The sequence below is a fragment of the Chanos chanos genome, chromosome 15 (genome assembly GCF_902362185.1).
Source record: "Chanos chanos chromosome 15, fChaCha1.1, whole genome shotgun sequence".
Taxonomy (NCBI): domain Eukaryota; kingdom Metazoa; phylum Chordata; class Actinopteri; order Gonorynchiformes; family Chanidae; genus Chanos; species Chanos chanos.
The window spans coordinates 15,178,129-15,203,611 of NC_044509.1; the positions used below are offsets into that span (position 1 = coordinate 15,178,129).

Genomic DNA, 25,483 nt, shown 5'->3' on the forward strand with positions numbered 1-25,483 from the left:
GTAATAATAATATAACAGAATGGTATACCAACAGAATGAATCCAAGGCCGTAACAGCTTCAAGGGAAAGCAGACGATAAATCTCTGGTGCATATTTGGGGATTCCTGAGTTGTTTCCCACTGACTGACGATAATGGCACGACACCGAATCTTTTGGCAAAGGTTTTGGTCATAGATTGATTTCGTACGTAAGGACTCGTATTCTCCGCCCCTTTCCTCAGCCAGTACGGAGGCGTATACATTTACATACCAAAACGACATCGTGCTCTTTTATCTGGCTAACCAGCTCTGGTTTCTACGATCAGTAATTTTTTTCCCCCTCACATGAAGTGCCGCCATGTTTTTGTGAAAGAGGATGACAGCAGAAACGGCGCAGAAGAAGACGGATATGTTCTAGGTTTTAATCAACAAACCAGCTAAAGTGGTTAGGGGTGACAGTAAGCCTACGTTTTTCCAAGTTCACGGAATAAAGAGATATACACTCGAAGATTGTTTTCTGTTGTAACTCCAGTGACTCACAGTAAGGTCAATTCTTGGATACTCTTGCACAATTTTTGTATGTCGTAGGCACCTCTTTTCCTGAAACATATCGTTTACTTTAAGATGGGAGGGGGTCCTCCTACATTATTACAGAATTTTGTTTGATCGTTTGAAAGTTAACGGGAAATTTCAAGGAATCGCACGAACACGACAGTACATTTCTATATTCGTTTAACTACCGTCCGTGTCGGCATCGTCTCTCTCGGCGCAGAAGAAGCAATACCTACAAGTGTGATTTTTGGATGATAAATATTTGTTCAAGAACTTCAAAAGAAACAAACCAGGAAAATTAAAGCTTCTGTTCTGAAGTCACGTTCTGAAATTACAGCACTCAAAGATGACAGGCAGTATCCCTCCGGATATGGTGAGAACATATTTTTATTTTTAAATGCTCATACTTGATTGAAAAAAAAAAAATCCTTTTCATGAAGTCAAATAGTTGTTTAACCAATGAAGAGGGAACTTACATTATTTCTACTTCACTAAATGAACCCCTTTGGCTGTTCGTGATTCGGAGTCTACTAGTTTGGTTGTGTCCAGTATTTTCCTGTTAAGTATGATTGACTGATATTGTTATACTGATGTTTAGAAATGCATACCTCATACGTCACCTCAGACTACGCAGTCTGTAGTTGTATCGTTGCCTACAGAATCTATAAGATAAATTTTCCGATAAATTTGTGCAATTAAAGAGACTGTAATAGTGCTTGGCCATGGCTTTATACACACACACACACACACACACACACACACACACTTATGTTAATGTCGCCCATGGCTATTATGAACTTGTGGCCTGTAGTCGTAACGACGATGGTCGCCTAAGATGATGTATGGTTAGAGCACGTGCTTTGCAGTTGGCTGATCACAATAGAAGTCGACAGGGACCTAACGGTCACATGACGACGGTTAATTAGATTGAATATTAGCATAAACATGAATTTAAATCAGCGTTTTAAAGTGTTGACACGGTAAACTGTGGCAGTGTCAGGACGTGCATTCTCAGCAGTTTTACGTGCGTGTTCTCTATGGCAAGCGGTACAGTATTTGGTCTGTACTAATGTCTTTTTTTATTTTTTTCAATACTGCAACAAAGAGATGTTGCAATTTAAATTTAGATCATTATCTCCATGTATAACACGGCTATTTGATAAACATCAAGTAGTCTGAGAGAGAGAGAGAGAGAGAGGGTTCATATGTGTTGAGTTATGTGGTTGATGTCTTTCCCTTTTTGGTGCTTTCGGCATCCCAATTTGACAAGAAACTCTGGTGATCAAAAGGTGGCACATCAGATCACTGTGTGGTCTCAAGCAGAGAGGCGAAGACTGGGGGGGGAGGCTCCATAACAATGAGCTTTCTTGTGTGTGTGTGTGCCTGCATGCAAGTATCTGTGTGTGGGCATTCTTCTGAATAAGGTTTAGTCTTTGTTGGAAGATCTGAAGATTTCAACAAATACTGATTATTGCAACTTTTGCATTATGTGTCTTTGTTTGTTCACTTGTTTTTATACTAAAACCCCCAACAGAAACTACCAATTACATCTGGAGAGTTTTTGATCACTCGCCGTGGACGACAAATTATTAAAATGCTACCTGTCAAATTGAGTTACACTAAGTGACAGAGGCTGTCATTTAGTGTAACCGACTGTAACCATTTCACTTTATGATCTTCTTCAGGATCTTCTCAGAGGGAAGCCAGCTACATCAGGAATGTCCCTTTTGTCAGAAAAAAATGCCACCTGACCCCCCCCCCCCCCCCCCCCCCCCCTCCCCATAGCACTCCCACAGTGATGGCAGAGCGAGCGACGTGGGGGGAGGGGTTAGTCCCAGGGGCTTTTGTCCCTAACCCACCCCCCCCACCCCCCCCCATCACTCAATCCAGCGTTGCTCAGCAGATTCACACAGCTGAACTGCTGATGTGTGTGACCATTCCGTACTCCACTTGTCTGGTTATACGTTATCTTTTAGGCAAAGTATAGTTGGAGCTTTTTTTTTTTTCTTTTTTTCTCTGTCAGGCATTCGTTTGAAAAGGTTGTTGTTTGTTGCGTAACGTTTGTTGAAACATCACCCTTGTGTACGATGAGTTCATGTAACAGATTCACTGGTTCTTTCTTTGTGGAGTTTTGGCTTATTTTGATGGTCTCATTTGACTTGTTGTTTTTGTTCTGCAGAGATGGATATTTTTTTTTTTTTTTAAGAGACTCGTATTTCTTTGATTTAATTTGTGTGGATAAGCAAAGTTGACTGCTCATACAGGCTGTGGGTTTGGTACACGTAGGAGAAAACATGTTAATGTAAATTTTGGATAAACCTGTATTTCCTGACTGGAATGCTGTGTCATTCTACATCCTTCCATAATTACGTGTCAGTCCCCAACACTGTCACACCAGAAAAACGTGTGTTCATGTTGAGTATGTGATAGATTTGCATTAAACACCACACACACACACACAAAGAGATATGAACATATCCCATTACTCTATATTACTCCAAGTCTGAAGAGCAGAGAGAGAGAGAGAGAGTTAAAGTTATAGCACTTAGGCATGGTTTCCAGGCCTGAGAGACGCTGGGTTTTTAAGGGTTAAAGTCTCGAGAGAGAGGGAGAGGGGAGAGGAAGTGCCACAGTCTCATTCAATAAAGGAGTCTTTCAGCTGCAATGGGAACAATTTACAACAGCTCTGTGAGAGGGGCACACAGAGTTACACACACACACACACACACACACACACACAGCCATATAAATGTACGAATGTATTTGTATTTATAAGCATACACATGCATACTTATACACACACACACACACACACACACATATATGTATACTCACACATGCTCTGCGTTTGGGTTTTTCTTTGTGTGTACTGTTGATATCAGCTCATATGAAGAACAACATTGACTTTTTTTCTCAGTGTAAGCACTGGATCCTGTCTTCATTTCTTGCACTATTCTAAAATCTGGACCTTCACAATGACCTTTGCAATTCCCAGGGTGTCTAAAACTCCCTGTTACTGGATAGCATAATGCGTTTAAATCATTACAGTTGAGCTGTATCTTTCAGCCCATATATTAAAGGAAGAAAAAAAGTAAATGTGTTTGCATATTCATAGTACCCATTGAGATGTCTTATCAATTTAAAACTAGTTAAACATTGTCTTTTCTGGCCCCTTCCTCATTGTGTTCATCAGCGGAAACTTTGTGTCGTTATCCTTTACTGGTCGTAATTGTTTTGAGTCAGTATTTCCCGTGGTTGTTCATTATAGCTGTGTGGGTCTGGTAATCAGGGAGTTTCCTCTTCCTTGCTTCACAGTTGGTTCCTCTTTGAAGCCTCCTGCCATGGCAATCAATTAGACAGGAGACAACAAAAAACAAAAAACAACAACAAAAAAACGATGCAGGCCTTAGATGACTGAAAATGACTGTCTGAATGAATGTCTGGGATACAAAGTTGGGATGTGGCAGGTGGTTAGAAACAGATTTCTAAAAAAAAAATAAAAAAATAAAAAGAAAGGAAATATTCGCCTAGCTCGAGAACCCGAAAACGTGGCAGTCTTTAGAGTGGAGGTAAGTGTTTTGTCATTTGTGACAACCAATGAGAAAGAAGGATGATAAGAGTTAGTGGAATTCTTTTTTTTTTTTTTTGTGCCATCTGGTAATACTACGATGAGGACATTTCAATTTGCCAACACTGCCCCCCCCCCTCCCCCCGCCCCTTTGCAGATGTCTGCCCTTTACAACAGCAAGCACGTGGCCTGTGACCGTAGGGCAAGGGGAGAACTGCTTTCACTGGCAGAGAGAAAGAGAGAGAGAGAGAGGGAGAGAGGGGGAAAAAGATGAAGCTCTTTTATCTCTTTTTCTATTGGACCTTTCCCTTTTTTTCCTCTCTTTCTTTTTCGCTCGCCTCTCCCAATACGAATACTGCAATTTGTGCGCTGCCCTCCAACCTTAAATGACTTTGAATCTCTTTTGCTGATTTTTTCCCCCCCAAATGTATTCCTGCCCTAAGCTTCTCTCTCTCTTTCTCTTTTATTTATTTTTTTATTTATTTTTAATTAGCTTTGCACCACAGAATAATAATTATGAGAATTGCTGGTTTCCATGCCAAGATTCACCAGTTTTTCATCGTTGAACCATTGCGTTCTTACTCTAAAATAACTGCAGATGAGAGCTTGATGCATAGTGCTGGCTGCTATAGCTGAGGTTGAAGATACTAGCCATGGCATCCATATAACTACGAATAATGAGGATTCTATGAGGTCAAGGTTCCATTAGACCAAGCCTTGCTCAAATTTGGACCTACCATACTTCCATTGTATCCTGTTGGATGCTATCTGCCAGAATCTTTACATCCAGCAAGTGCAATCAGGAGATGTTTTATGGTAACGAGGTAGTGAAAAGACACAAAATCAGTCCAACTTTTCATTCGACAACTTTTCTGCCTGTTACATTCTCTCTTTTCCTCTAATGTCATAATGTGTGGAGAAAGAGATAATGGCCAAATATTGTGTTTTCCATACTTCATTTAACATTGATGAGGAGATCACAAGGTCAGACTTGTTTTGTGTTGTATCAAGGTCTCAGTAAAGTCTGCGGACCTCATAGTATAATAATTGATGTATAATAAACAGTTCATCTACATATATTGTTAGTCAGCAGTCACATAGTTAGTTGGACAGTAGGAGAGACCTTAAATAAGCCTTAGCATGCGCGTAATTGTTGTAGACGCCACAGAACCGAGTCCTTGGATCCATTTTAACAACGGGACGATGTGTTGACAGTTCTCTCTCATATGGGATCCAGATTTTGTCTGAGATCAGTCTGCTGATGTGTGAATGTCCTTCAGGACTGCTGATGGAGCGTCTGGATGGAGCGGACATACAGCTGCTGTTGTGCTGGGCTGGTGACAAAACTGTGGAAGCAGCCACTAATGGACGTGATGCAATACACTCGTTTGAGCTAGGGGGAAGAGAAACAGTGAAGATGGATGATACAAGCCGTCAGAGAGTCCGCTACACTATAGATTTACCCCGTCGTTCCGAAAGGGAGTGATCCAGACGCGGCGTTCGGTTATGCTTTAATCTTTGAGATTAAGAGGACAATTTGAAGAACATTTGTTTTCAACACATATGGTGCTCCAGTTTGCTCTTGCGCTGCTCTGTTTTTTTAGGCTGAAAGCCGGGGGCCTGCTCCCTGCGATTTGAAAATGATTTTACCATAAAGGTCTCAATTACAATCAGTTGTTTTTAAGATCATAGTAAAAACCCCAGCGGTGTAACAGGGACAGGAACATCCAAATAACTACCTCTCCAGACCCCTTTAACATCCTGCTGAAAACCCAGATACATGTAATGCAGGAGAATGTTCTACGTGGTTAGTTTTTTTTTTTTTTTACGAAGACTTAGGGATAAATAGTTTGAATGACTGGTTCATGGCCCAGCCCTTCTAAGTGCCTCTTTCCCTTGTGATCTTGCTCTCTTGGCCTCTATTGGTTATGTTACCGTGTAAGTGAAACCTCGATAAAGTTGCTGTTAGGCATTTACCTTATGTGTATTTCGTGTCGATTCCCACATTCAGGTGTGTTATGGTTTAAGTAACTTTGATAGAAAGTTTAGCAAGAATATTGGGACATGGTCAAGCCAGTTCTCACACTTTGGGTACGTTTTCGCCCGACTGGTCCCTCGTTGTTATAGCACCAGGCCTTGACGTGAGGCCTTTTCCATCTAGACACAAGGCACAAGGATTATATCCAGACTGCAGATTACGCGCTTAGGCTACATCGTTTTTTTCCTCCACAAGAATTTGAATTGATATTCAGCCTTCACTGACGATGACATCCTGTCGTCCCCATCCACTTTTTTACATTCATTTCTTCCTTTTCAGACTTCGTTTGTTCAGAGGAAAAGCAGGCAGCGACCGCTGTGATTGGGCGGTTGCTAGGTGATTAAAACTTTGTCTAGAATAATCAAAAGGCTACACAGTGCAATCATCCACATTCTAACGACTTCGGCTAAAAGGATCTTTTTCAGTTTTGTTCGGACAGAACACGGGATTTTGTGATGGACCTTTTTTTATGCTCTGCTTCCTCCTCATTAAAGGCCCCGAGAACCAGTGAAATCTGTTCGTGACTTTTGCGGCGAACTTTGTCATTTGGATCTTAGACTGAGTAGAGGGGCAGTGATAGAATTTCTCTGGGATTCTGCAAATGGGAAACCAACAAAAAAAAAGGCAGTGTCACTGTGTCTCTGACACTGTGACAGCTTTTATACTGGTCTTAAAGCATGGCTATAGAGAATAGCCTGTAATGCCTGTTAGTGACAGGTAAGATGGCCGCCTCTCCCATCATGCTCAGTCCATCAAGGTCAACTTAGTACATTTGTTCACTGGACAGCTGCCTGTTCTTCTCTATCTGTGAGCTAATGCTCTATCCTTGTGTGTGTGTGTGTGTGTGTGTGTTTTGATGATACTTAATATATTGGGATTACATATAGTGTAGCCTATATCTGATGATATTTGTCCTAAGCCAGGGAGGGAGAATATGATCTTCCTGTGGGTCTGTTGTCATTCTGATATTAGCGTCACAACACTCAGATCTCTCAGTGAAACAGTCTGTTGCTGTAAAATACCGTACTACAGTTTCCATCAGAGCAATGCCATCAGCCCAGCTGCTCCATTCACACTGTATGTATTTGCTGTTGTATGTGAAACAAACGTCTGCATATTAATGTCCGTCACATTCACTGACTGAATAGATGCTTCGCACGATCGCCCACGGTGACCCGTTGTCCTCCAGGTTGAACTGTTTGATTTCGGACTCTCTTGGTATCTGTCTTGCCTGTCAGCTTATCTCTCTCTCTCTCCGAGTCATCACTGTTTGTCACTGAGTTTGTCAAATTCAAAACCCAGGCGAGGTGAGCAGAGACTCGATGAAACCCCAAAGAAGGCTTATCGATGGTTTTTCCTCTTTCGACTTCCACAGCTGACATGTGTGACGAGACTCTTATCAGTCACAGTAGGGTTTTTGTACGCATACACTACTATGCAAATGTGTGTGCACATGTATCCTTTCGCGTGTGCGTGTGTGTGTGTGTCTGTGTGTGTTTATGTTTGTGTGAATATGCAAGCGATATGCTGGTTACTCTTATCAGTAATCTGACCTTAAAGGTAGAATAAATAAAGACATTGTTTTCACCCTGTCTCTGTCTTCCAGCGTAAAGTGCTTCTGAAGACATGACATCACAAACCAGGGCCTGAGCCGTCTGATCCACAGACAGACAGCGTCACATTTACATATGTGTGGACTGTGCTTGAACGATGAAAAATAACAGATTTTTGTGTACACACACACACACACACACACACGTATTTTGTTATTTAAATGCACTCTGATTTAACGCCCCGCCATTGCTATTTCCTCTGTGTTTTTGTCAGCGGAGGCTCGATCACTTATCGTTATGCCCATAGTGTGGTGCGTCTGCACACAGAAACGAGCTCTGTAAAGTATAGACTGTTCGATAAGTGCTTTCATATGGCTTTCTGAGCGGCAAAGTGGTTACGTTTAAATAGAGAGAGAGACCAGACATTTTTCTTGTGCTGCGCTTGTCTCACCTTCGGAAGCGCACCCCCCCCCCACTTCCCCCCTCCCTCTTCCCCCCTCCCCTGCCCCAGCCCCCGCCCCCGCCCCCACCCCTCCGTTTAAAAAAAAAAAACTCATTTGTCTTCACGATCTCATGTCATGTCATCTAATTTTTCTATTTTCCCCTCTTTGCTGGGCCATTTATAATGAGAAGGTAACAGGCCTGACGCACGGTTTCGGGGATATCACATGGGTGCGAAAGGATGCGACTAATTTTCCGTATCCGTGGTACGCCATAGCGGCCATCTCCGTGGGAACAAAAAGGTCTTTGTACGACGCGCTGATGCTTCCTCCCCTCTCAGCTCAGAGGCATCTGTGTGTCTCCTTACAGACGGCCTCGTAGTTAAATGTGCCTATTGTGATAAAAGTAGAGTGTTAGCTTGATGTGTTCAGTTTTCTTTTTTTTTTATGGGAAGTTGTTCCTGAAGCATTGAATGAGACATTGGACTAGTAACCCCCTCTATGTCAGTAAGTAAGTGTTTGCATTTCAGTGCATCTCAGTGCGCCAGAATCCAAACTCCTTCAGACGCCTCTGAACATTCCTCTGTGTGCACTGTCTTAAAAAAAGAGAAATGAACAGAAAAGAAAAAGAAAAAAAAACATGCATTACATCTCTGGAAATTATCTGGAAAATGTGTATGGAGAGCAAACAGTATCTGAAATAAAGATACAGTCACGCTAAGAAAATTGTCTCTCCTCCACAAAGTCAGTCTTACTGCACCATCATCGGCACTATTATTATTATTATTATTAGATATATTTTTTTCTGTGAAAGACTGTTCTGTCTGGTTTATTGTGTTCGCATGGCTGTCGGGCAGACATGAAATGAGCCCGTCTCCGCTGCTGAGTGATGCGTGAGTGTGGCTAATGCTTTTTTAGCGTGACCTACATGAGCTCTAAAGAGAGAATTCACACCTGCTTTCAGAGTCTCAACCCTGGAGGATTTTAAACGGAGTCTGCGTCTCACACTGACTCAGAGGGTTTTAAAGAAGGAGTTTGTCTTCCTCCTTCAAACGAAGAAACTTATTTTCGCTCCTCAAGTCCTCGAAAGTGTGCAGTGAAGAGTTGAGTGGCAGTATGGTAGTTCTTTTTTTTTCCCCCCACTGCCCTCCACATTGTTCTTCCTGATCAGAACTGGCCTTGATTCCTCCCCAAGGCTGTGGAAAAGGGTCGCCTTTTGTATTCTGTTTTTTAAGTGCTAAAATTTGAAAATGCTTTGGTGTGTGAAGCTCTCCTTCCTCACCTGTCAGACTTTTTTTTTTTTTTCTTTTGGAGATCTTCTGAAAGGGTCTGTGATGCTCATCACAGGAGAGATGAAGTAAAAAGACAGGGGCGTGAGCAGTCGAAACCGAGAGCTAGCGGATCACAGGGTGAAGACTGAGCCGTCGTCTGAACCGTACCAAAGCTGTCAAATACAGAGAGCACGCCTGTGTGAGTCAAGACACACACACACACACACAGAGAGAGAGACAGAGAGAGAGAGAGAGAGCGAGCTGTCAGAGGAAGATGGATGACGACCCCCTCCCCCCCCACCTCCCCTCACCATCCTCATTTTGTCACTCTTATTTGTTTGTTCATGCTTCTGTGAACAGAGCCTGAGACCGAACACGCCAGGTCTTAACAGAGGGAATCAGCTCAATTAATGGAAAAGTTAAGAATTTTTTTAAAACATAAAAATATTACTGAGAGTTGGAGCTCTGTGTGAAGGCACAGTGGGAAAGCCAGATGCTGGTTTAATAACAGCCAAAGCCTGCAGATTTATGAAAACGTCTGCCAAGCGTGACTGTGTATGAATATTACATAGCATCGCTACGTAACGTCTCCCTCAGTTAATCCATCACTACCGATCAAATGATCATTTAATATGTCGATTCCCCTTGCGATACCATTTAATCTACAAGAACTGATCATAAAATAATTTAGTCTTTAATCACTGTATCGTTTCATTTGCGTCGATATTGTTAGTAATATAATGAAAATCAATGTCAGATTGTCCATACATTCTGTGTCTTGTTCAGCTGCTGAGGTCTTAAAAGCCGCCTCTCTCTCTGGCTTACGGTGCTGTTTGGGGCGTGTTTGGAAGACGTTCTCCGAACTGGAATGAGGAGGAAAGCCATTGGATATGAGCTGTATGCTTGAGTTTGTTCACGTTGGGAAGCGCAGGTTCACAGAGCATAAATTAAGATGACAGCTCTTCCAGAGAGAGTCCTGACGTCATCAATCACCACTCATGGGCTTCAAGCTGCTCTCTCCCAGGCCTTCTCTCTCTCTCTCTCTCTCTCTCTCTCTCTCCCCCTCTCCCTTTCTCTCTCTCTCTCTCTCTCTCTCTCTCTCTCTCTCCCCCTCTCCCTTTCTCTCTCTGCCCTTGCTATCCTTGACTCACTCTCTGGCTTCCCCATTTTGTCTCTCTTTCCTAATGTATGGAACACGTTGGTTTTTTTTTTTTTTCCCATTTTGTTTTTCCTCCGGGTAGAAGCTTCTGCTTTTCTTTAAAACCTCACAGTCCTGTAATATCCTTAAATTTGAAATAACGAATGCATACCGGTCAGATGTTTCATTTTGAATGTGTAAGGATCGTGTTTACATTATAATTTGTACGGTTCAACAGTAACATTTGCAATCCATTATGTGATCTCTGAGAGTGAAAGATTCACAGTGTTGTATATACTTGATGCTTTGTCTGGGCTATCATGATTAACCATGCTGAGCTTTAAATCGTTGTTTGCATCTACCAAGCCAACAATAGGCTTAATTAGTCTGAAAGAATGACTGAGGACAAGTGTTTTGTTAGCACAGCACAGGTGAGCTGTTCTGTTTCAATGTCATGTTCCTTTAATTCACTTATTCAAACATCTAGATCACCACAGAGACTGCAGCAATTTCCTCTCCCTCTCTCTCTCTCTCTCTCTCTCTCTCTAAAACAGACAGTTGGACTTATTGAAAGAAATCCTGGCCTGAGGGCAGAGTTTGGAATATTGCTTTCTATTGATGTGCAGTTGCATAAGGCCCCTGCTCCTGTCTGTTTGGTATTGCATAAATGTCATTGCTGGAACGATCCGCCAGCCCTCTGTTCTCAGATAGCCAGACCTCGGCCGCTGCGGCCGCTGCGGTCAGCGTTTGTTGTGGCTGCTTTTTTTTTTTTTTTTTTTTTTTTGTGTGCACCTCTGTTCTCTTCTCTGGCCTCTCTCATTTTCAGCCAGTATCACTCTATATAGACTGGCAACTGTTTTAACTCAGTAAGCAGAGAAGCAGTAAAGAACCACTTTCTTAAATTTCTTCAACATTCTTGCATTTGTATCTGGTCTGATACTTAACTTCAGTGTTGACACTTATGCAACAGACAGCTCCTTATGGCTATATGCTTGATTTGTATTCTGCCTACCTTGGGAGTTGCTTTGCATAAAAGTGTCTGCAAAATGAATAAGTGTAGCCGCCCCCAGCAGAGGAGCTGGTGTGCCAATACGGCACTGGTGTGAAAGATCACACCCTCGGTCGTGCGACCCCTCCCACGATGCACTGCACACATTTCAGCTTCACAGACAAGTTTCCGTCACCGGAGATCCTGTTTACTTCTCTGTGTCTCTGTGTGTTTGTATGTGTCGTACAAGAAACCCTCAGGAACGTTTTGTCTGCAGTCTGTGTGTGTGTGTGTGTCTTTGTGTTTGGGAGAATGATGAGAATGCTTCTGGGATTATAATGGGGAAGATCTTCCCTGTGATGAAGTGTTTTTCCCTCTGTAGAGGAGATGAGGTTTCCCTGTGGAGTTTACCTCAGTCCTGGGAGATGAGCAGGTTCACATCACGTCACTGTACCATTAGGACTTACCGTTAAACACTTCCTGTCTCTAACATTCACGCGGGCCCAGAGGTTACACGCTGCGACGCTAGATCGCTCTGTAGCTTTGCACCTTCCCGGTAACCACCATTTTGTTTTTCATGGTGAGATAAAATTGAGACGATTTCCCTCACCTCTCTGTGAAAACTCATTTGTAGTCACTGAGAGAACACACTGAAGGCTGCCTTCAGAGTACAGAGCAGGGGAAGACAAGTGGAGAGAAAAAGTGTGTGTGTGTGTGTGTGAGAGAGAGAGAGAGAGAGATGGTGGGGGTTGGAAGTGGAAAAGTGTTTGCCTGCAGGTGATATTAGGTCAAAATTCACACTGTGCAGCAGCTACTAACCATGCCATTGCCATGGTAACTGGAAGGTGCTCCGCTGTCCTTGTGTTATTTCTCGTGATCCGTTGTCTGGTGCGGCCCAGCGTTCCGCGAACTGTGACAGAATTTGACAGTGTGAACGATGATGCATGTTTATACGTGTGAACAGTAAATGTCTAAACAATTACAGTGTAAATTAGGGAGGATCCAAGCAGGATTCTCTTTCTCTCTCTCTCTCAAGTTGCCGTTGCTGAAAACACGGAGAGATACTTCCTTAGCATTGAAGCAATTTTTTTTTAAAACAGAACTGGATATAAACAACCTTTACAAATGCCACATAGTATTGCGGCTTCTTGCTTAATGTGACCAACCACTGGAGAGATAGAAAAAAAGCAAAACTAAGCTAGACCGCTGTAAAATGAGAAAATGATCCGTGGAGCATAAGCCTTATGCATGGCTTTCATTCTACAAAGAGTGTAAAACTTAAAACATTTTTCAGTTTTTTAGGATTAATGAATGTGTCCTCACATGTATTAATTGTATTAAATATATTTAATTGTATATTATAATTATTGTTGTTGTTGTTGTTTTTGTTAGTGGTAGTAGTATTGTTGATTTTGTTACAGCCATCTAAGTCTATGACCGGGTATATTGGTAAAGAAACATAATTTAAAACTTTGAGGGCCTGTGGACTTTTGGCTGTTTTGTGAAGTATTGGCTTTTCCGTGAAATATCGGCTGTTCTGTGGACTTTTGGCTCATCTTTGAACGTTTGGCTGTTCTGTGGCTGTTCTGTGGACTATTGGCTGGTTTGATGTCTGTGCCGCTGTAATGGCATGGCAATCATGCTGAATTCAGACTGTGTATTTGATTTCTCTCTCTCTCTCTCTTTCTATCTTTCTCTCTCTCTCTCTCTCTCTCTCTCTCTCTCTCTCTCTTTCTCTCTTTCTCTCTCTCTCTCTCTCTCTCTTTCTCTCTCTCTGTGTGTGTGTGTGTGTGCTGGTCTGGCTCCTGGCTTTAATCTGATTTGATAAAGTGCTTTAGGAGGATCTCTATTTCAATCCGCTGGTTTTAGAGCTGTTACATCACTCCAGACGGCCCAGGGACTCTGCGTGTGTGTGTGTGTGTGTGAGTGCGTGCGTGCACGCGTGTGTGTGTGTGTGTTTGTGTTTGCACTGTGGAGGAGGGGCAGTGTACTGGCCCTATAGAGTCGAGGCACATGGAAACACACTCGCGTAATGTCAAACACGTGCGCTGGACTTTCAATAACACGCGCTTACTCAGCCACAGGGGCTTATGTCCACACGCATTTAAAGGAACAGTGCAGAATAAAGACACCAACACACGGATATTAATGGAGCTTTCCTCCCCTCTGGTGAACCCTTCTTCATAAATACTCCAGCGGTCTTTTCCATAGTTTCACAGATGCGTCGCCTGATGTTTTTATTTTCTCTCTCTCTCGTCTCGCTACTTAATTTATCATCTGAAACTGTTTGAATTCACGGAGAAATGACGTGAGATCATCGGAGACGAGCGTTCATTAGACGAGACGGAGTCTATAACGGCCCCTGCTGTTCCGCGGCAGATTTGGTTTGTGATGTGTACCCACTCATTCCTGAAGAGCGAATGCTTGGAAATGTTTAAAACCAATCATGAATATTTCATGCGCCGTCAGTCTTTGCTGTCATCGCTCTAATGATGAAAGCTGGAGAGATGGCACCGGTCTCTAGCCACCGTCTCTCAGTGTAGCAAAACAAAACTGCAAACAAAATTGCAAAAAAAAAAAAAAAACCCCAAACAAAACAAACAAACGAATGAAAAAAGCCCTTTGATGTCAGGTTTTCGAATGAAAAGCCTCAAAAAAGATTGTCCCCCCCCCCCCCCCCGACTCAAAAGTGTAGGATCGCTATCCAAGTCTCGTGTAGTTTGAACTGCTTGGAATTGGCTTGTGTGTAATTGTGCTGGTTTCCTGTTTGTGTGTGTGTGTGTGTGTGTGTGTGTATATGTCTAAGTGACACTCTTCTGGAGAAAAAAGTCAAGTCCCAAATCTCAAAAGACCACCGCTCATGTCATAAAGAACAAATGCAACTTGTGTTTTACCGTCTGACACAGCGTGAGTGAATTTTAGCCTCTCTCGGCACAGCAGTTAAAGAGCTTTTCCCTCTCTTTTCCAATTTCAAGGAATAGCAGATTAAGTGGTATTAGCTGGTGTTTAGAATACATTAAATTGCAAGGGAATAGCCTAAAGTAAAGATTTGTTTGTATCAAAGTTAGACTTAATGCCAGCCTTCGACATGCTCCACCGTATACAGAAGTTACAGCCGGGAACATTGTGTTTGTTTGGAGAAGTTTAAAATACAGACGGGGCGTAACAAAAAAAAAAAGGAAGAGCTTCGGGGCTCTTTGGGTCGGACTGTTTGGGTTCTTTAACCTTTGACCTTCTCTCTTTCGTGTCTGTGTTCCAGATCAATCTGAGGCTCATCTTGGTGAGCGGAAAGACGAAAGAGTTCCTGTTCTCGCCCAACGACTCTGCCGCGGATATCGCCAAGCACGTTTACGATAACTGGCCAATGGGTGAGTCTCTCCTCAAAGACATTAATGTCCAAATTTGTCACCAATCAGGAGTCATTTTTACAGCGATTCAGAGCTGTGTCGTACATTCTTTTGTGTTTTTGTTGTCATCCATCTTGTCCTAGGTCTGTAGAGATAACAGTCAAATGGGTAATTCCAAATGGACTGCACGTAAACATGAAATCATTTTCATCGTTTCTTCCTTTTGTGTGGAAGGGCTTTGAACTGAGACATGTACTGCAATGATCAGACTTCTCTGAAACTCAGCGACCACAAGGCCACGACCTTGAACGACCTCATTAGTATACCTGATTGGAGCCCATTATACACACACACGCGCACACACGCACGCACACACACGCACACACACACAGACGCACACACACGGATGGACAGAATAATCATGGAGTAATTTTCCAAAGCTTTTGCTTCATCTGTCTAGGAAGGACAAATGGTGTCCAGACTTTTCTTTCTTTCATCTCAAACTCTTTCTTCACGTCTCTTTTCTCTTTTTCTCTCCCTCTTTTCCACCGAGAGCTTTTCTTGAGGTCCATTACAGGATAAATTGCACATTTTTCCTCATACACCAACCAAAAACAGCAGCTGCTACAGTGCCTGAATCTGGACATCTGGGGTAGCGGTAGCTTAAGGGTGTAGGACCAGCAGCTGTTGGAGGGATGTGGTTCCAGTTTCTGACACGGGGGGAATATTAAACAGGTTTTAGGGAGAATGGCTTGTTAAGACTGCCCTTGAGCAAGACACGTAGCCTCACCTGCGTGTCTGAGAAGATTTCTCCACTGATGTAATATGTAGTGTCATCAGAGGTGAAACAGAACGTAAAATGGACCATAGAAGGGTTGAAACTTCTTCTTTAGTCGGTCAGCGACTACAACTTCTTCGGCCTGACGTACTACACTGACCGAAAATGAGGGAATAGAAATGGAGTTGTGACTTACGCCCTTCTCTCTTCTCTTTGTCCTTTTTCTTTGCCCCGTTGTGGTACAGATTGGGAGGAGGAGCAGGTCAGCAGTCCGAATATTTTGAGGCTCATCTACCAGGGACGCTTCTTGCACGGCAACGTGACGCTAGGAGGTACGTTCTCAAAAGCCCTTCCTTGAGTGGGAACCTCATATTTAAAATGTTCTGTTATGGAATTACAAGTTCTACAAAACCTTCAGAATTACCGTTTCAGAATGAAGCCAAGTTTTGGAATCTTTTTTTTGGCCGAGTAGAACTTTGGAATTAGAAAGTAGCAACTGTCAAAAACTGGCAAAGCACGTGGTCAGGAGAGCTGGTTTATTTCAGTCCATCCGAATGGAAAGCGTGAGTGTGAAGTAGCTGGTTTGGATGGAGAGGGAGCTATAGTTCGAACAGGCGTGAGTTTTTTTTTTTTTTTTTTTCTTTTTCTGTGGTGTCGCTGGGAGCAGATGAACAGTCAGGCTACAGTGTCTCTGACAGACCCGCTTTGAGGAGAACAGGGAGGAGAGGAAATACTTGGGCAAGAACAGGAAGCACACTTGTTTTTGTTTGGCTGTTCCTCAGACAGTGGTTAGCAAGGTGGGCAGAGAAACAGAGAGAGAGAGGGGAGGAAGGTGAGTTTGTGAGAGAGAGAGAGAGTACCAGGCATAGTGTGTCACAGACCAGAGAAGAGGTGACATTAGAATCTATTCACAGAGGATAGTCTGTGCCTTCACCCAGTTTCCAAACATCTGGGTCTAAAGCCGCAGGGGCAAAGAAAGCCAAGAACCCAAGAACTCTGCAGCTTTCAACACAGTAAGACACTCAAAGTCTGTCTGTTAGTCACCGCTTCCTGTCTGCCTCAGAGTTTGGGCCCTTACTGTGCTATACCCGAGGCTCACGGTGTTGTTTAAAGGGACTATCTGTATTGTGCTGTAATACTGGGGTCGTATAAGGTGTTAGGTTTGTAGACTGCGTTTTAAGGGTGTTGTTGCTTACGGAGATGAAAGCCAGATTGTTTGTGAAATTCTGTAATTGTTTTTCTCTAGATCGGAGAGATCGCTATCCTGGGAATGCTCAGTCGAGCGTCAATGGTTGTGTTACTTGAAAACAACTGGGAGAAAAACACCAGTCGTTGATTTGTTTGGTATTAAGAGGACTTGTGCGATTTGGGCTTGGCGCAGGAGAAACGAGTTCTCAGAATGGCGCTCTTCTTCTGATCATGGCCCATTTGAATTTCTCAATGACTTTTGTGGGTGCCTGAGTTTGAACTGGCTTTGAACCATATTCTCCTTTTATATACACTGTGAACTCAGATTTGAAGACAAGCTTTGAATGTGTGTTGTGTGAATAGCTGTGAAAAAAATGATTTGTGAATAGGAACATTAATATGTAGAGGGGGTTTTTGGCTGATCAGGCAGGCTTTTTGCTTTGCATGAGGGCTTGACTGTTTCTCAGCTTTTTTATTGGGGGGGGGGGGTTTGGAGGGGAAGGCAGGATCAGGGTTGGGGTGTGGGGTGGGGGGGGTGAGCCCTTTCCCAGGAGTGAACAAGTGTGAATAAGTGAAAACTGAAAAGAACTCAGTGTTGCACGGGCACAGGATGACGTCACTCACGGCTATACCCGGGCTTTGCCAATAAAATGTCTGTTTTCATAATGGTGCCTGACACCATCTGGAGTGGGAAAGCAAAAGAGGCCTGCTCACTGAATTTGCCACAGTGAGTAGAGCTGGAGTCAGTGGAGCAGGTCAGGACGCATCACATGCACACACAGACAGACACATACACACACACACACACAGACACACACACACACACACACACACACACACACGCAGACACAGACACGCACACACACACGCGCACACACACACACACACACGGTCTCACACACACACACACACACACACACACACACATGGGCACACACCTCACACACACACACACACACACACACACACATACACACACAGGCCTCTCCTAATAAATCCCTTCACAGCTCCCCTGTCATGAAGCTTTTTTTGATGTGACGTTCCCAGAGCAGGGGCTTTATTTTCGCCTTAAAGTGTCTTTGCCACTTTTTTTTTTTCAATGCCTTGTCTTGATGTGTTGCTTCATAAATAATACTCAGCCTAGCTCTGCTCTCTCTCTCTCTCTCTCTCTCTCTCTCTCTCTGTGTGTCTGTGCGTGTCTGTGTGTGTGTTTTGTCTTGTTTCTCGCAGCGTTAAAACTGCCTCTCGGAAAGACCACGGTGATGCATTTAGTTGCCCGAGAGACGTTGCCGGAGCCAAATTCCCAAGGTGACCGTTTTATTTCGTTATTTATTTATTTTCCTGGTTTTGTCCTTCAGTGACAGTTTCTCACACTCCGGAGCTCTTGCCCTCTGGGCCACGTTAAAGTGAACATGCTACCATGGCACTCTGCATGCGTTCGCTCCATTATGCAAATCTGGTGGATTGATCATAGTCATGTCACAGATATTGTACAATGTCTTTTTTTTTTTTTTTCAACCCGGTAGTTATGTATGAATGCACTTTGATGTTTATATATTGGGGTTGTGTGGTTTATTAATCTCTGAAGCAATTCTGGAACAGTTGTATTCATTTTAAAGAAGAGATTTTGGAGAGATTTAGTTAGGTGCTTGTTGGAACGACTGTCTTGCCTTTTTCCACTGTGATACGACCGTCAGGTCCTCTGTTTTCCTCGCAGGGCAGAGAAACCGGGAGAAGACTGGAGAGAGTAACTGCTGTGTGATTCTGTAAATACTCCCTCTTTGGCCCCCTTCCCCCCCTTTCCCCTTCCCAAATGAGTGTGCTCTGTAGTCTGTCCCATGCTGCTGAACACACACACATGCACACACACACACACACACACACACACACACTCACGCACACACACAAGGAGGAAAGAGTCTTTGACGAGGAAGGGCAGAGACACCTTAGAGAGAGAAAAGCAGACGGATTGCTGTGTTATTAAGCAGATGCTCCCTGTACTTCTCATTTGTGTTTTAACACTGAACAAGTTTGACCTGTAGACCTTGGGATGATGGTAGACCACCGTTACACACACACACACACCAGCCCCCGACACACACACACACACACACACACACACACACACACACACACACACACACACACACACTCCCCTGTCAGTCAGTTTGCACATGGAAGAGGCACTCTTTTCCTCTTTTTTTTTTTTTTTTTCCATAATTGCACATAGTAAATATGAGTAATCTCGAGGAGGTCAGAAGGTCAGACTCTCAGCCTGCAGCGGACGAACGAGGATCCGTTTGACCTGGTGTGGACGGGCCGTTTGAGGGACTCTGAAAGGTCAGAGCGTCTTTTCCTGTTTGAACGAGGGCACCTTGTGTGGCGTCTGTGCTTCTGGAAGCTGGAGAGGGCACTCGCGTCAAAAAGCCAGGCAGTGCCCGCGGTGGTTACACGTCTGCATCACCGTGGTGTTTTTTTTTTTGTTTTTTTTTTCCACGACATCGTTTTCACGCCACGACAGTAATCTTTTAACCACTGATTAAATCAATCAATCAATCAATCAATCAATCAATCAATTGTTGTCCTTGTTGTTTTCACCACAACAGATGCTGATGAGCATTGATGTGCCTGATCAAAGCAAATGAGAATTTTTTTTTTTCTTTTCTTCTTTGTTTTAGTTTAAGCTGACCTCTGTATGCCTCTTGAAGTGCCCATTGTAGGGGTAGTCCGTCACGCTGGGAGTGCAGTTCTTAGAGTGGAGGCAGACATGGTGTAGACTTAACTCTGTCACCTGTGGAAATTCCAACAAAACTGACAAATACTACTTGTTGCCAGTTTGTTTGGTAACGTTGGTGGCTGTATTTTGACAGTCAGTGCATTTTTATTGACCAACCAGTGTTGTGCTCAACTTGATCATTGACATTTTAAATTGCTCCTCATCAAGGAGGAACGATGTGTGCATTTTTTATTTTTTTTTTCGTGGTTTAAGGTGTATTGGTAATGCCGTCAAAATCTGACGGTAAAGAAAAAAAAATCTGTCAGGAAAGTCTGAAGGCTAAATAGAGAAATGAAGTTTTCGTTTTTTCTTTTACATAATTACATTCATTTGCACAACACTGAAGCATGTGCTGTTTCATTTAAGTCTGTATAACGTTTTTTTTTTTTTTTTCAAATGGAAATTATACCCCAAGGTTAAATATATGTAGAGCATATTTACTATGATTCTTATATAGAACCTGACTATAGATCTTATTGATATATATATTGGTGTTTTGTGTATGATTGTCTAAACCATTAGCATATTAGCAGTTGGAAATGTCACACACTGACAATGTCATGTACTCATAGCAACAAAAACCCCTAATGATCGGGGGGGGAAAAAAAAATTGTACTGTGTTTCTTCAGATCCTCTTTTCTTCTTTCTTCTCATTTTTTTTTTTAAATGTTCAAAATTTGATAATAATTTTTTCTGGTTTGTTTTTTTGCTTTATGCTTTGTAACACAGCACTAGCTCTCATGAGTGTTTCTCATATTTTGATCAGGGTTTAAATCTGTACAGAGCTGATGTTTTCAAGCTGATTGTAAATAGAAACTAACGCTTTTCCCTTTCCAAAAAAAAAAAATTAAAAAAATAAAATAAAATTCAGAACTACAAATGGAATTCATCTATATACTGAATAAAGAATATTGAATTGAATTTCATGTTCGTGTTGTCTTGTTTAAATGTTTACAGCTGCAAGTCACCGGCAACAAACAAACAAACAAACTAACAAACTAACAAGCTAACCAACAATCAATCAAAGAAACATCAAAAACACACTGAAAGCTGGTATCAGGTATTGCTCTCTGGCTTGGGTTACATGTTTGTCAAATCTTGTCATAAGTAAGCAGAGATTTCTAAACAGGAGCAGCAGTGGTGGAACCGCCATTATATCTGAAACACTCCAAGCATGTATCCCACATGAGTCCGTGTTTTGTCTGTTTTGAGTTTGGTTTGCGGGTGTTATTTCCTGGAAAATAAGGTTACGTATCTTGCTAAAAAGCTCAGTGATCCAGAGTTTGGACTGCTTAGACAACATAGTTCTTGGTCCAAAACCTGTTTTGTGTTTTGTGTTTCCTTGTTTCATAATGATGCTGAACTTTCCTCAAATGGATGCAATGTTCTTTTTGAACATGCGAGCATGTCGTTTTTATTTGTTGTCGTTTTTTGTATTTTATTGTTTGGTTTTTTTTTCCACAAACACAAACACATAAGAATCTTAGTGACGCTCAGTATTGAAAATGGTGGGTGGGTGGGGATGGTGGGTGAAACTGGATCTCCTTTCTGGATAATTAATGTGGTTGCATGATGTAGTTGAATGTGTGTGAGCGTGATGAGGGAGGAATTAATTACACGTGTAACGGTTTTTGTAACAACATCTCACAAACATCTACTCAGGTTCATTTTAGTCTTTCTGACAAAGCAGCGTATAAGGATCTCTTACATGTAAAAGTAAAGCCGTTTTCTTTTCAGAAATGTTCACTGGAAAAGCAGCCTAATAGAAATCCTAGACTCAAATGCGTTGCAAAACAGGGAACTAGCTTTGGGTCAAGGTGAGAAGAGTGCAACTGAATAGATTTGCTTCAAACTGGAGAGGTGTGACTGTGATAAATTTCATAAAGTATGTCTACAGCAAGGCATGCTATGGTGGGACTGCTTAAACCCAGACCTGGAGTTCTGCTGGTTTTCATACCAACCAGAAAACCCCCCTGACTGATTGAAAAGTGCGTACATCTGTACTGCAGGTAAAAATAAACATCAAATTGCGAAGCAAGAGTGAAAACCAATGCAGTTCAAGCACCCCAGGACCAGATTTTGGGTAGCCCACCATTACAGGTGAAATGACTGAAATGATGAAAATTGCCTGAGCACCATTCAAAAGAATTGTATATATTTGGCGCCATCTTGTGGATAAAGAAAATATCCTGTGCTACCTTATGAGGTTTCCCAAGAAACATTTAATGAGTGAATAAGTGCAGTTAGCACTGAAATCAAAGATGAATATTAAATGGTGGGGCAGAGGAATATAAACGTTTGTTTTAGAGAAGTTTAGGCACAGCAGAATATCTGATCTCATGAAAGTTCTCAACTTCCTAATTGGACAAAACACACACACACACAGACACAAATGGACCCAATTGAGTGAGACCATACATGTTTAGCCTAAATGATACACTGTCAGGCCTAGCTGCCAGAGAAACTTACTGACATGCAATAAGAGAAATATCATGTTTTAATATGTCATTCTGGACCCCAGAAAAGAAGTCCACTGTGGCCTCGTATATTTCATTTTGTCAGTGTGTTTTAAAAATTTGTCAGGTAAATTTTAAGACTTTATAAATATAATTTTAGGATATTATAAATATTAAGCACCATTCCTCTTTTCCTACTCCCAACCACACACACACACACACACACACACACACACACTTACAAATAGAAATGTCCTGGAAAAGAAATTTGAAAGCAGCGAGTTTGCTTTAGTGCTTTCTGCCAGTACTATTGGAGCCTAAGAGAAGCAGTTCTAAGTGTGTGATATTAGAGATCACGTCACACTCTCACTGAGTAATAGATACAATGTTGCCTTTGTGACCGGTCAGATTTTTCTGCGGAATCCACTGCAGAAAGATCTGCCTGATCTCTTTGGTTCTGAAGCAGTATATGACTGGATTGACCAGCGGTGGCAGGAGACTGTAGAACAGAGCGAGGGCAATTCGCTGGTCGGCGTTCAGAGTCGCGTACGGCATCGTGTACGGCATCGCGTACACGAAGAAACGAGGGACGTAATAAATACTGATGATACACACCTGCGTCCCGCACGTGGAGAAGGTCTTCCGCCGGGCCTGGGCGTTAGACATCTTCACCACGGCCACTATGATGCTTATGTAAGAGAAAAGGATGAAGGAGAAAGGTAAAAGCAACACGAACATGGCCACTGAGAAAGACACCAAATTCTGCGCGCTGACGTCGGCGCAGGCGAGCCGGTTCATGGTGAAGGTGTCGCAGTAGCAGTGGAGGATCAGGTTTGGCCCGCAGAAGGGCATCTGGGAGGTCTGAATGGTGGTGATTCCGGGGGCGATCATGGACGAGGTCCAGGCAAAACCGGTGAGCAAACCCATGGTTCGGTTGGTCATAAGCACGGGGTACCTTAGAGGAAAGCAGATGGCTAGAAAACGATCCATGGACATGGTCATCATGATGAGAGAATTTAAGGTGCCAAAGTAGTGGATGAACTGCTTTTGCATGAGGCAGACGTGGAAGGGCGTGTAACCGTCGCCGAACCAGTATCTGGAGACAACCTTGGGCAGAGCCACGGTGCTGAAACCTATGTCAGAGAGGGCTAGGCTGAGCATGATGATATACATGGGCTTCTGGAGACTGGGCGTGATCGCAAACAGTACCACTAGCAGTGTGTTTCCTGCCACTATTGCTATATAGAGGATGAACAAAAGAGAAGCCACCAGGTGGTAATAATCTGGTTGAAGCCCAGGGAAGCCCACAACAAAAAATTCTTTTACTGTAGAACCAGTTACTTCGATGGTCTGGTTGTCCTGCAACATGCTGTAAATTAAGTTTTTCGGAGGATTAGTGAGAAATGTTCTAGGTAGTATCATTAATAAATGGTTTATTTTTAATCAGTGCCACAATGTCAGATTTAAATATAAGCTGCTGCACCAGGTGTTTCCACAAGCAGACTGACGACTAGCTTTGGGAAAATGTATACCTAAGGCTCCCTGTAAAGGCAAAATTAATCTTTAATTACTGAAATCATTGATGGGTCACTGCACATGAAACAGAATGGAGAATATATCTATGCAGACAAGACGTTTTGATCAACTCCAACCTCAGCTCATCTGCATTTACAATGAATAAAACCAAAAATATACAAACAAGCAAATAAACAAACAAACAAACAAACAAATAAAATACAGTCTCTTATGAAGAAGAACAGATGATATTATAGATCATTGTAAGGACAGAGCGCTGCTCTCATGTCAAAACGAAAGTGGTCAAACTCCTTACCTCTCTCTGTGCCCTTTTTAGGGTTCAGTGTGCCTCTGCCCTTTAATCCTGCCCCTTATATACTGAGAAGTTGTGCAGCGGCCCACTGAGAGACCACCTGACTACCGCATGCGTGGCTCTCATGTAAAGATTTTCAAACAGTACAATTTCACACAGCAATATCCCCAAGAGAAACTCGATCTTATCGATGGAATACTGTTTTAATGTTACAACATGTCAATATAAAATGTACCGTTGGTAAAGGGCTGTCCCATAACATTCCGTAAGGATCAGTGTCATTATAGAGCGTTAAAATTACATAATTAGTATTAGGCCGTTTCAAAAAAACAGCCGTGGCCTGATGATATGGGCTTGTGACCGCTCGTGTGTGCATGTGTGTGTGTGTGTGTGTGCGTGCATGTGTGTGTGTGTGCGTGCATGTGTGTGTGTGTGCGTGCGTGCATGTGTGCTCACTGCCAGTGTGTATAGGATGGGTTAAATTCACTACTTACTGTGACAGTGTGTGTGTGTGATCATAGAGATTCTAAAAAAAATGAGTTCAAACTTTAGCCTGTCAAACATTTTCAAGCTCTTTTCATACTGTTCACATGAAAAATTCATTTGCATAGTGAATTTATATTTATGTAGTGAGATAAATTACAAACCTAAATAATAAATTGTCTCACACACACACACACACACACACACACACACACACACACATATATATATATTTTTTTCAAGTTTCAAGTTTTATTGTCATTTACTAGATAACAATCCACCAATGATGTCCACCATTATCAGTAATGAAATTCTTGGGCTCGGGGCCAGCTCAACTTGCAAAATGTAGCAGGTAAATAATAATAATGAAAGAACAATAAAAGGTAAATATAAAGGTAATATAAGGAGATATATAAAGGAGTGTGTATATATATGTGCAATAAATAGAAATGTACAGAAATGTAGAAATATAAAAATATAAGACAGATATAAGAGTTAAGGAGTATAAGAATGTGTAGTGGATGTACAGTCCTGAGTGGAACAATTTTAAAGTGCATGTGCAACAGTATGTGCAACAGCATTGACAGTGTGGTGCACACAGTATGTGCAACAGCATAGACAGTGTGGTGCACACAGTATGTGCAACAGCATAGACAGTGTGGTGCACACAGTATGTGCAACAGGATAGACAGTGTGGTGCACACAGTAGCGGACTGAGTAGATTTGTTTGTGCGCACACAGTGTCTTTACATTAAAAAAGGAATTTGTGAAAATATTGAATTAATAAATGATTTCATTTAGTAAGTATGTACATGAGTGCATGCACACAGACACACACACACACACACACACACACACACACACACGAATATACATTTCTATTCAGGTTTTTCCACTTGTATCTTTCCCAATAGCATATTTACCTTGAAGTACATGTCACTGTTATCAGATTAAAATAATTCTGTGTGTGTGTGTCTGTGTGTGTGTGTCTGTGTGCATGCACTCATGTACATACCCATTACAAGAAATCATGTATTAACTCAACATTTTCATAAATTAACATTTTCATATTAATGTGAAGACACAGTGAAGGTGAATGTG

General features: G+C 42.3%; 2 protein-coding genes across 2 annotated transcripts; one reads left to right on the plus strand and one right to left on the minus strand.

Moving 5' to 3' along the window:
• The first annotated feature begins 280 nt into the window (after positions 1–280).
• On the plus strand, positions 281–18,944 carry ubl3a (ubiquitin-like 3a). The gene is made up of 5 exons (XM_030792558.1): positions 281–903; positions 14,786–14,894; positions 15,897–15,983; positions 18,070–18,147; positions 18,557–18,944. Exons 1-5 carry the CDS (start codon positions 877–879, stop codon positions 18,607–18,609), a joined length of 354 nt encoding a protein of 117 aa, XP_030648418.1. The 5' UTR covers positions 281–876; the 3' UTR covers positions 18,610–18,944.
• Positions 18,945–22,437: 3,493 nt separating this feature from the next.
• Positions 22,438–23,439, minus strand: LOC115828291 (olfactory receptor 2AT4-like). Its single transcript, XM_030792248.1, has one exon. The coding sequence runs from the start codon at positions 23,437–23,439 to the stop codon at positions 22,438–22,440; it is 1,002 nt and encodes a 333-aa protein (XP_030648108.1).
• Between the last annotated feature and the right edge of the window lie 2,044 nt (positions 23,440–25,483).